The sequence below is a fragment of the Scyliorhinus canicula genome, chromosome 15 (assembly GCF_902713615.1).
Source record: "Scyliorhinus canicula chromosome 15, sScyCan1.1, whole genome shotgun sequence".
In the NCBI taxonomy this organism is placed as follows: Eukaryota; Metazoa; Chordata; class Chondrichthyes; order Carcharhiniformes; family Scyliorhinidae; genus Scyliorhinus; species Scyliorhinus canicula.
In genome coordinates, this window is record NC_052160.1 from 9,650,765 (window position 1) to 9,663,423 (window position 12,659).

A 12,659-nucleotide genomic window follows, 5' to 3' on the forward strand; every position below is an offset into this window, starting at 1 on the left:
AGGCTAACGGGCTGGGCAGGAACGGGCCGGGCAGGCTAACGGGCTGGGCAGGCTAACGGTCTGGGCAGGCTAACGGGCCGGGCAGGCTAACGGCCTGGGCAGGCTAACGGGCTGGGCAGGAACGGCCTGGGCAGGCTAACGGGCCGGACAGGCTAACGGGCTGGGCAGGAACGGGCTGGGCAGGAACGGGCTGTGCAGGCTAACGGGCTGGGCAGGCTAACAGGCCGGACAGGCTAACGGGCCGGGCAGGCTAACGGCCCGGGCAGGCTAACGGGCCGGGCAGGCTAACGGCCCGGGCAGGCTAACGGCCCGGGCAGGCTAACGGCATGGGCAGGCTAACGGGCCGGGCAGGCTAACGGGCCGGGCAGGCTAACGGGCCGGGCAGGCTAACGGGCCGGGCAGGCTAACGGCCCGGACAGGCTAACGGGCCGGGCAGGATAACGGGCCGGGCAGGCTAACGGGCCGGGCAGGCTAACGGCCGGGCAGGCTAACGGGCCGGGCAGGCTAACGGGCCGGGCAGGCTAACGGGCCGGGCAGGCTAACGGGCCGGGCAGGCTAACGGCCTGGGCAGGCTAACGGGCCGGGCAGGCTAACGGACCGGGCAGGCTAACGGACTGGGCAGGCTAACGGACTGGGCAGGCTAACGGCCTGGGCAGGCTAACGGCCTGGGCAGGAACGGGCTGGGCAGGCTAACGGGCCGGGCAGGCTAACGGGCCGGGCAGGCTAACGGGCCGGGCAGGCTAACGGGCCGGGCAGGCTAACGGCATGGGCAGGCTAACGGGCCGGGCAGGCTAACGGGCCGGGCAGGCTAACGGGCCGGGCAGGCTAACGGGCTGGGCAGACTAACGGGCCGGGCAGACTAACGGGCTGGGCAGGCTAACGGGCTGGGCAGGCTAACGGACTGGGCAGGCTAACGGGCCGGGCAGGCTAACGGGCTGGGCAGACTAACGGGCCGGGCAGGCTAACGGCCTGGGCAGGCTAACGGCCTGGGCAGGCTAACGGCATGGGCAGGCTAACGGGCCGGGCAGGCTAACGGGCCGGGCAGGCTAACGGCCTGGGCAGGCTAACGGGCCGGGCAGGCTAACGGACTGGGCAGGCTAACGGACTGGGCAGGCTAACGGACTGGGCAGGCTAACGGCCTGGGCAGGCTAACGGCCTGGGCAGGAACGGGCTGGGCAGGCTAACGGGCCGGGCAGGCTAACGGGCCGGGCAGGCTAACGGGCCGGGCAGGCTTACGGCATGGGCAGGCTAACGGGCCGGGCAGGCTAACGGGCCGGGCAGGCTAACGGGCTGGGCAGGCTAACGGGCTGGGCAGGCTAACGGGCCGGGCAGGCTAACGGGCCGGACAGGCTAAGGGGCCGGACAGGCTAACGGGCCGGGCAGACTAACGGGCTGGGCAGACTAACGGGCTGGGCAGACTAACGGGCTGGGCAGGCTAACGGGCTGGGCAGGCTAACGGACTGGACAGGCTAACGGGCCGGGCAGGCTAACGGGCCGGGCAGGCTAACGGGCTGGGCAGGCTAACGGGCCGGGCAGGCTAACGGACTGGGCAGGCTAACGGACTGGGCAGGCTAACGGGCCGGACAGGCTAACGGCCTGGGCAGGCTAACGGACCGGGCAGGCTAACGGGCCGGACAGGCTAACGGGCTGGGCAGACTAACGGGCTGGGCAGGCTAACGGACCGGGCAGGCTAACGGGCCGGGCAGACTAACGGGCTGGGCAGGAACGGGCCGGGCAGGCTAACGGACTGGGCAGGCTAACGGACTGGGCAGGCTAACGGACCGGACAGGCTAACGGGCCGGACAGGCTAACGGCCCGGGCAGGCTAACGGGCTGGGCAGGCTAACGGGCTGGGCAGGAACGGGCTGGGCAGGCTAACGGGCCGGGCAGGCTAACGGGCTGGGCAGGCTAACGGGCTGGGCAGGCTAACGGTCCGGACAGGCTAACGGGCTGGGCAGGCTAACGGACTGGGCAGGCTAACGGCCTGGGCAGGAACGGGCTGGGCAGGCTAACGGGCCGGGCAGGCTAACGGCCTGGGCAGGAACGGGCTGGGCAGGCTAACGGGCCGGGCAGGCTAACGGACTGGGCAGGCTAACGGGCTGGGCAGGAACGGGCTGGGCAGGCTAACGGGCCGGGCAGGCTAACGGGCCGGGCAGGCTAACGGGCTGGGCAGGCTAACGGCCCGGGCAGGCTAACGGGCTGGGCAGGCTAACGGGCCGGGCAGGCTAACGGGCCGGGCAGGCTAACGGGCCGGGCAGGCTAACGGCATGGGCAGGCTAACGGGCCGGGCAGGCTAACGGGCCGGGCAGGCTAACGGGCTGGGCAGGCTAACGGGCTGGGCAGGCTAACGGCCTGGGCAGGCTAACGGGCTGGGCAGGCTAACGGGCTGGGCAGGCTAACGGACTGGGCAGGCTAACGGCCCGGGCAGGCTAACGGGCTGGGCAGGCTAACGAACTGGGCAGGCTAACGGGCCGGACAGGCTAACGGACTGGGCAGGCTAACGGGCTGGGCAGGCTAACGGCCCGGGCAGGCTAACGGTCTGGGCAGGCTAACGGGCTGGGCAGGAACGGGCTGGGCAGGCTAACGGGCTGGGCAGGCTAACGGGCTGGGCAGGCTAACGGTCCGGACAGGCTAACGGGCTGGGCAGGCTAACGGACTGGGCAGGCTAACGGCCTGGGCAGGAACGGGCTGGGCAGGCTAACGGGCCGGGCAGGCTAACGGCCTGGGCAGGAACGGGCTGGGCAGGCTAACGGGCCGGGCAGGCTAACGGACTGGGCAGGCTAACGGGCTGGGCAGGAACGGGCTGGGCAGGCTAACGGGCCGGGCAGGCTAACGGGCCGGGCAGGCTAACGGGCTGGGCAGGCTAACGGGCCGGGCAGGCTAATGGGCTGGGCAGGCTAACGGGCTGGGCAGGCTAACGGGCCGGGCAGGCTAACGGGCCGGGCAGGCTAACGGGCCGGGCAGGCTAACGGCATGGGCAGGCTAACGGGCCGGGCAGGCTAACGGGCCGGGCAGGCTAACGGGCCGGGCAGGCTAACGGGCTGGGCAGGCTAACGGCCTGGGCAGGCTAACGGGCCGGGCAGGCTAACGGGCCGGACAGGCTAACGGGCCGGACAGGCTAACGGGCTGGGCAGGCTAACGAACTGGGCAGGCTAACGGGCCGGACAGGCTAACGGACTGGGCAGGCTAACGGGCTGGGCAGGCTAACGGGCTGGGCAGGCTAACGGGCTGGGCAGGCTAACGGGCCGGACAGGCTAACGGACTGGGCAGGAACGGGCTGGGCAGGCTAACGGACTGGGCAGGAACGGGCTGGGCAGACTAACGGGCTGGGCAGGCTAACGGGCTGGGCAGGCTAACGGCCTGGGCAGGCTAACGGCCTGGGCAGGCTAACGGACTGGGCAGGCTAACGGCATGGGCAGGCTAACGGGCCGGACAGGCTAACGGCCCGGGCAGGCTAACCGACCGGGCAGGCTAACGGACTGGGCAGGCTAACGGACTGGGCAGGCTAACGGCCTGGGCAGGCTAACGGACTGGGCAGGCTAACGGGCTGGGCAGGCTAACGGACTGGGCAGGCTAACGGACTGGGCAGGCTAACGGGCTGGGCAGGCTAACGGGCTGGGCAGGCTAACGGGCTGGACAGGCTAACGGGCCGGGCAGGCTAACGGCATGGGCAGGCTAACGGCCCGGGCAGTCTAACGGACTGGGCAGGCTAACGGGCCGGGCAGGCTAACGGGCTGGGCAGGCTAACGGGCTGGGCAGGCTAACGGGCTGGACAGGCTAACGGGCTGGGCAGGCTAACGGGCTGGGCAGGCTAACGGACTGGGCAGGCTAACGGGCCGGGCAGGCTAACGGCCTGGGCAGGCTAACGGCATGGGCAGGCTAACGGGCCGGGCAGGCTAACGGGCCGGGCAGGCTAACGGGCCGGGCAGGCTAACGGGCCGGGCAGGCTAACGGGCCGGGCAGGCTAACGGCATGGGCAGGCTAACGGACCGGGCAGGCTAACGGGCCGGGCAGGCTAACGGACCGGGCAGGCTAACGGGCCGGGCAGGCTAACGGGCTGGGCAGGCTAACGGGCTGGGCAGGCTAACGGACTGGGCAGGCTAACGGGCTGGGCAGGCTAACGGGCTGGGCAGGCTAACGGGCTGGGCAGGCTAACGGACTGGGCAGGCTAACGGGCTGGGCAGGCTAACGGGCTGGGCAGGCTAACGGGCTGGGCAGGCTAACGGGCTGGACAGGCTAACGGACTGGGCAGGCTAACGGACCGGGCAGGCTAACGGACCGGGCAGGCTAACGGGCTGGGCAGGCTAACGGGCCGGGCAGGCTAACGGACTGGGCAGGCTAACCGACTGGGCTGGCTAACGGGCTGGGCAGGCTAACGGGCCGGACAGGCTAACGGGCTGGGCAGGCTAACGGACTGGGCAGGCTAACGGGCCGGGCAGGCTAACGGCATGGGCAGGCTAACGGGCTGGGCAGGCTAACGGGCCGGGCAGGCTAACGGCCTGGGCAGACTCATGCCAGTTCAAATTTAATGTACAGAACTGTGAAATGGCAGATTCAAAGCCCAGCTTGGGTCAATGTGCGGAGTCTGCACGTTCTCCGTGTCTGCGTGGGTTTCCTCCGGGTGCTCCGGTTTCCTCCCACAAGTCCCAAAAGACATAGAACATAGAACAGTACAGCACAGAACAGGCCCTTCGGCCCTCAATGTTGTGCCGAGCCATGATCACCCTACTCAACCTACGTATCCACCTATACCCGTAACCCAACAACCCCCCCCCCCCCCCCCCTAACCTTACTTTTATTAGGACACTACGGGCAATTTAGCATGGCCAATCCACCTAACCCGCACATCTTTGGACTGTGGGAGGAAACCGGAGCACCCGGAGGAAACCCACGCACACAGGGGGAGGACGTGCAGACTCCACACAGACAGTGACCCAGCCGGGAATCGAACCTGGGACCCTGGAGCTGTGAAGCATTTATGCTAACCACCATGCTACCCTGCTGCCCAAACATGCTTGTTACGTGAATCGGACATTCTGAATTCTTCCTCTGTGAACCCAAATGTGGCGAGTAGGGGATTTTCACAGTAACTTTGTTACAGTGTTAATGTAAGCCTACTTGTGACAATAAAGATTAATAAAATAAAAATAATAAGAAAGCAGTAACTCAATGGAAAACTGTAAATTACTCTGAATCATCCTAAAGTAGTTAGGAAGAGAAGCACTGGAAGATGGTTGGGAACAGATTGCTTGGCTCAGGGAATAGATGGATCCTAAAGGAAAACAGAATTTGGGATTTGGCTGTTGGTGGGGGGGGGGGGGGGGGGGGGGGGGGAGAGAGAGAAGGAAGAAACAAAGCTGGGGGAGGGGGAAAGAGAGAGAAGGAAGAAACATAAAGCAAAAAGTTTAAAATAAGTTCCAAAACAAGCTCAGCCATATGACACCATTTAGTACTACTATACACAACATTCAATGCTTTCCGCATGTGATCAGAGAAGGAATATTTAATGTCCGGACATCCTGGACACATTTGGAAATAAAATAATTTTTACAAAGCCTTCAAATGTAAAAAAAAATCTTCCAAAAGCAGTATTCCCCCTCATTTTTTAATTAAATAAAATTATCTTTTCCATCAACATGATTCTTCCTCAAGTGAGCGCTCTGAGAAAGTGTGTTCGTAGATAAAGGAAGCTTGCTATTTTTAGTGCTCGGCTGACTGTAAACAGGGCACAAAGTCAACTGCTTACACTGAGCTTCCCAGTTTGAAGTTCTCCTGTCGAGTCTGGCCTTCGGGCCCAGTAGCTGACAGAGTAAAACGTCGGGAAGCCTCCTGCACAGAGAGGAGTTCATTGTTAGTTAGAAAGGAAAAGTATCTCTTAAGCAACAACATAGCGTTATCTGCAGCTGGCCAACAATTCTTTTTTTCTGTTGACAATCATTAAAATTAATTTGTTCCGGTTTCCACACAAATTGTGATTTGAAGTGGTCAAAACTCCAAATTATGGGATTAAAATGCTGCAATTCTTGATTTTCACACTGAAAATCAGGACCCAGGATGCACGCATGCCACATAATTGCTAATATTCCACGCATTCAGCAATGATATGCTCATCTACATAGTGTACGATTACATTGCTAATGCAATATACACATTTTTCGACCTGAGCTTCAGCACAATTTGGATTAGCAACGATTATTCTCTTCGATGTTTCGGTTATGATTTAACAAAATGGTGATTCAATCAAATAGGAGATCATGGTGTTCGAAGCAGATGGCAGCAGCAGAAATGCAATTTCTCAACAAACATGAGAAGTCTGTGCCCGGCTGACCACAACGGGACAGAGTCCACCAGACTGCATGATAAATCTCGAGAGTCCAGGGATATTCCCACAGCAATTTCACTGCTGAAAATCAGCCTAAAAATCCTGGATGGTATTGTGTGTTCACGCTTGACTGTACTGAGGCTAATATTAGAAATATCGAAAATATCTAAAGAAATGGATCATCAGTTAGCTGACTTTTCTTTCAAAAAATTGATTTCTGGTCATATTACAAATAGAAACTAATTTGGGTTTATTTTTCCAATCGTACGTTTTAGTGTCCACTTTTTCACCTTAAAAACAAGGACTAATAACAGGGCATTGAGAGAGAGACTCGGATTTTCAAAAGTCAAGTAAAAATGAACTTCAGTGATCCTTAATCATTGAACATGTCAGAAGCGCTATTGACATCTGGACGGCACGCGGCACAGTGGTTAGCACTGGGACTATGGCGCTGAGGACCCGAGTCATCGTCCGTGTGGAGTTTGCACATTCTCCCCGTCGGCGTGGGTCTCACCCTGCACATCTTTGGGTTGTGGGGGTAAGTGGATTGGCCACACTAAATTGCACCTTAATTGGAAAAAAAATAATTGGGTACTCTAAATTTTTTTTTAAATTCCTACTGGCGGTGGAATATACATGTGATGTTCTGCAGCACTGCAATGGACTTTACTCGTCAGCACACTGACAGGAAAACACGGGCTGCTTTACATGACATGCGAAACAAGAGAAATATCTGTTGAAAGAGTTTAAGGGGTATTATTTTATACTGATAATTAACTCAACCGTATATTCTACGATATTTTGTTTTCGCACTAATATGGAAATTGGCCTAGCTGCTAAAGAGCAGTTCCAGAACAAGAACTTTGCAATCTATGTCGTATGAGGAACGGTTGAGGACTCTGGGTCTGTACTCGTTGGGAGTTAAGAAGGATGAGGGGGAATCTTATTGAAACTTACAGGATACTGCGAGGCCTGGATAGAGTGGATGTGGAGAGGATGTTTCCATTTGTAGGAAAAACTAGAACCAGAGGACACAATCTCAGACTGAGGAGACGATCCTTTAAAACGGAGGAACTTCTTCAGCCAGAGGGTGGTGAATCTGTGGAACTCTTTGTCGCAGAAGGCTGTGGAGGCCAAATCACTGAGTGTCTTTGAGACAGAGATTTTTTTTTTATTTTTTATAAATTTAGAGTACCCAATTATTTATTTTTTTTATTTTTATTTTTTTTTCCAATTAAGGGGTAATTTAGCGTGGCCAATCCAACTAACCTGCACATCTTTGGGTTGTGGGGGCGAAACCCACGCAGACACGGGGAGAACGTGCAAACTCCACACAGTGACCCAGGGCCGGGATTCGAACCCAGGTCCTCAGCGCCGTAGGCAGCAATGCTAACCACTGTGCCACCGCGCTGCCCTTTGAGACAGAGATAGATAGGTTCTTGATTAATAAGTGGATCAGGGATTATGGGGAGAAAGCAGGAGAATGGGGATGTGAAAAATATCAGCCACGATTGAATGGTGGAGCAGACTCGATGGGCCGAGTAGCCTAATTCTGCTCCTATGTCTTATAGTCTTAAGCCATTATATTTCTGAAGTGGAACCTGTCCTTTCAGACTTAACAACAATAACTTTTAAAGGTATAAAAAAGGAAATATATTGAACACAGGCCAAATGGAGATTTGAAAGCACTTAATGTCTGAGTTTAGGAGGAACTTCTTCACCCAAAGGGTTGTGAATCTATGGAATTCCTTGCCCAGTGAAGCAGTAGAGGCTCCTTCATTAAATGTTTTTAAGATAAAGATAGATAGTTTTTTTGAAGAATAAAGGGATTATGGTGTTCAGGCCGGAAAGTGGAGCTGAGTCCACAAAAGATCAGCCATGATCTCATTGAATGGCGGAGCAGGCTCGAGGGGCCAGATGGCCTACTCCTGCTCCTAGTTCTTATGTAACGTACATGATGGGGAAATGCTGTGTAATAAACCCAAGACTTTTCACCTAAGAAAGACAATTTAAAAAATATACTTTGTGTAAAGTAAAAGTCAGCTTTTCAGGAGTCAAACCACATTATGATTATTAATTACTCACCAATAAATATGCAGTTCATTTATTTAAGGGTACATGCAGGATCCCATAGATTTTCCTTCTGACAATTATAGCGGCAATCTCCCGGCCAAGTGATACTCGACAACACATTCAAGAAAGATTAACAAGTACGAAGCTTAATCTAAAATGAGAGTTGTATTCACCGGGAAGATGAATAATTGTGCTGTCGCAAGAGAGTTAATGTTTCCAAGAAAAACAGAGACTGGGAGAAAGAGATCCAATAAACTAGGAAAGAGGCCCAAGAATAAGTGCGCCGGCTGAGGAAGACCGAGTCTGGCCGAGAGATTCAAGTGGCAGAATGGGTTGATTAACAACGGCAAGATGGTGACGTCACCACCCGCAGAGCCAGCTGACAATGCCCCAAGAGAAGTGAGAAAAGGTGGCATTCCAGATTTCAAGGCCAGTGCCAGGCGGTGCGCAAGGTTCACGAACAGTCATGATTTAGTAATCCGTCAGAAAACAAATTTCACAGCGTCTGCTACCTGGGCTCAACAATAAAACCATCCTACGTCACCATTTTCTCAGTCAGCATCAACGGAAGAATGCATACCGATTGCCCTTCGTTGGAAATATGGACGGAATGCCAGCGAATTTCAACATGCCAGTAAAAAAGCCCATTCCAAAAGATTGGTGAGGAAACCACCCTTGTGAAGGCGAGTGGCCATAAGAAAAGACGCGGCTCACGGCGGTTCCATCCTTATGGTGGATGGCACAAAATTATAAAGCCGACGATGCTATTCAAGTGCACAGCTCTCCCCCAAAGAGAAATTTCAGAAAGATCCTGTCATCTGTGAGAAAGGCTGGATGGACGGTTGGAGACGATTGCAAGAAATGGTTCAAAGAAGCTCACAATTTGAGACCAGGAGGACGACGCAAAGATAACAATTGCCCGTTTGGGACATGTTCAAATCCCTCCTCGTTGTTGATGTAGCCTTTTTGGGGGGGGGGGGGGGGGGGGGGGGGGGGAAATCAACCAACACTGACGTGGCATTTATTCCCTACAGTCTTACAAACCTCGTTCAGCCTGATGATACGGAGGACGATTACCCGTGGAATGATGATGCCAAAGCTTGTGGTACTACCAATGACCATGATGAAGGTGAACCCTGATGATGTTATACAGCCAGGGCATCAGGCCGAATTGTTCAGTGATTCAGACGACGATCAGAGTGATTTTGAAGGATTTCAACATGAAGTGCTGTAGTTCATTCATTATCGAATATATTCATGTTGGGCTGGATGAACTATATATAGCTGATAACGTTATAAATAATGTTAGCGAATTAACAGGAATTGTTTAATGCTGTTGATTTTCACTTTATTCCATTACGACAGTATTTTTTGAAACCTAAATCATTCATCAATATCAATTCTCAAAGATCACAAGTTAACCCCATGACGTCTGCCCTGAAACAAACTAGTGCCGATAATTCCATTTTTACACAAATATATGGTGATTAACATCGTGTATAATCACCGAATACTACAATATTATACAGTAACTGAATACCTATTTGCACATTTGGACTGCAAGCGATTGTTGAGGAAATAGTACAATTCAGAGCTATCTGTACACTCATGCAAGCGCCATGGTAACACAGTGGGTAGCACTGTTGCTTCACAGCTGCAGGGTCCCAGGTTTGACTCCTGCCTTGGGTCACTGCTGTGCGGAGTTTGCACATTCTCCCCGTGTCTGCGTGGGTTTCCTCCGGGTGCTCCGGTTTCCTCCCACAAGTTCCAAAAGACGTGCTTGTTAGGTGAACTGGACATTCTGGATTCTCCCTCTGTGTACCCGAACAGTCGCCGGAACGTGGCGACTAGGGGCTTTTCACAGTAACTTCATTGCAGTGATAATGTAAGCCTACTTGTGACACTAATAAAGATTATTATTCAAAGAGAGGGCAAATTACCTTCAAAATATCCTTCAGCTGTTTAAGGACAGCATGAACCTCTTCCCGCAATAACCATTTAAATTCCTCCTCCTGAAATATTAAAAAAATATATAAACTTTTCAGAAAAATAATGCAATTTGGAGGTAATTGTAAAAGCAGTGACATGCGTGGGGAGGTGAGAGGCTAGATTTAAGACGGAGGAAGACATACAATATGATGGAATTTAGCATTACATCTAAAATACTCAAGCTAATTGTAATTCAGCATTATAATTGCTGCCTTTATCATGGAGATTATGCACTGAAGCAAGAGACATGCCACACCTTAATTTCATTATTGTTGATAAAATGACCTGGAACTAGCAGTTTTCTCAGATAATTAAATATATCAAGATATTGTAACCAATTTCACACAAGGTCCCCTTTTCCAACATAAAAAACAGACTTGGTCCCATTACACAATGGCGGAGATCTGAGGCCCCCCCTCATTATCATTGGTCCAATGCAATCTGTTGTGACTGTCATAGATTACATAGAATTTACAGTGCAGAAGGAGGCCATTCGGCCCATCGAGTCTGCACCGGCTCTTGGAAAGAGCACTCTACCCAAGGTTAACACCTCCACCCTATCCCCATAACCCAGTAACCCCATCCAACACTAAGGGCAATTTTGGACACTAAGGGCAATTTATCATCTCCGATCCCCCTAACTTGCACATCTTTTGACTGTGGAGGAAACCGGAGCACCCGGAGGAAACGCACGCTCACACGGGGAGGATGTGCAGACTCCGCACAGACAGTGACCCAAGCCGGAATCGAACCTGGGACCCTGGAGCTGTGAAGCGATTGTGCTATCCACAATGCTACCGTGTCGGCTGTTGTGACACTCAGCTGGATCCAGTCCAACCTCCGAGTTCCAGTTCCTCTCTTTATATTAGGTAAAGTAACCAGATCTCTGCCGCAGGGTGTGAGGTTGTGCACACTTGCACCCTTCGCCCCCTCGGTGACAATTTTTGCTTTGCCCCGCTGAAGCTCACAAGCAGAGAGAAAAAGCGCACATGAATTTGAAGGTCAGCACAACCCCACAGTCATTGCCAGATATTTGATATGCTATACAACCAACACAGAATAATTTATGTCCACCGCAAGGCACAAAGAACTGAGTTTGCAGGGCAGCTTAATCAATGCAAATAACCAAACTGCATAACACTGCCAGAGGATAATAAAAGGTCTCTTTATGCCATTGGCACATACCATGGGCAGCACGATAGCACAGTGGTTAGCATTGTTGCTTCACAGCTCCAGGGTCCCAGGTTCCATTCCTGGCTTGGGTCACTGTCTGTACAGAGTCTGCACGTTCTCCCAGTGTCTGCGTGGGTTTCCTCCGGGTGCTCCGGTTTCCTCCCACAGTCCAAAGATGTGCAGATTAGGTGGGAGTGGCCACGCTAAATTGCCCTTAGTGTCCGAAAAGGCTCGGTGGGGTTACTGGGATGGGGTAGCGGTGTGGGCTTAAGTGGGGGGCTCTTTCCAAGGGCCGGTGCGGACTGAATGGGCCGAATGGCCTCCTTCTGCACTGTAAATTGTATGATAAATTCTATGATCAGGCATTTCATTGTTATACGCCACATTTCTTTATATTCAAAAATAAGAATATCAGTGCCAAACTGCAGTTTGTGCAAGGGGTGTTCTATTTTATCTAGGAAGGTTAAGATTGCATGAAGTTGCAACCACAGAATGAAGCTCTTTGAACCATCCAGTCTATTGTTAGAGGATCCCAGGATCAATCTTGCTGTCATGTTCTCTCTCCATAATCTGGTGCCTTCTTCTACTTTCAAACACATCCTAAAATGATGCAATGGTGTATGCCAGAATTCAGCTCATGCGACAATAAACCTGTGCAACGGCATTTCTTCTAATCGCTCTCTGCACCTTGGTGCCTATGTTAATCGGGGGCTTCCCAAATGATGTTAGTTCCCTACTCACTTTTTCAAAACTGTTGTCATGACAACAGGAAACTGAGACAGAGTGAAATCTACCGACAACTTCACCAGCACACCACAGACACACTGAACTATTTAAAGACCTGTTTTTATTTTAGAAAAAAAAAAGACGCGGATCAAAAAAACGGTTGCCACTTCTCTCATAAGTTTCTATATGAATTGTGCTGCAGACTTGTTACATGGAGTTGTCACACCTAGCTGGGCTGTCAAGCTCCACTTCAAACAGGACCTCTCTCAGGAAGACATTAAAAAATGCAAAGTGCTGGACTTTTAATCAACTGTCGTTCTACTGATGCAATGGAAACTGCTAACCAACCAGATATGTATCAGACATTCAAAACCCAG

General features: G+C 53.3%; 1 protein-coding gene across 1 annotated transcript in view; it reads right to left on the reverse strand.

The window, feature by feature from the left end:
• rogdi (rogdi atypical leucine zipper) overlaps positions 1 to 12,659 on the reverse strand; it is a 43,749-nt gene that overhangs the window by 21,427 nt on the left and 9,663 nt on the right. The window contains exons 2-3 of the mRNA XM_038819928.1: positions 10,335 to 10,406; positions 5,746 to 5,828 (exon numbers count right to left, since the gene is read on the reverse strand). Coding sequence (XP_038675856.1) covers positions 5,746 to 5,828; positions 10,335 to 10,406 — 155 coding nt within the window. The remainder of the gene's footprint in view (positions 1 to 5,745; positions 5,829 to 10,334; positions 10,407 to 12,659) is intronic.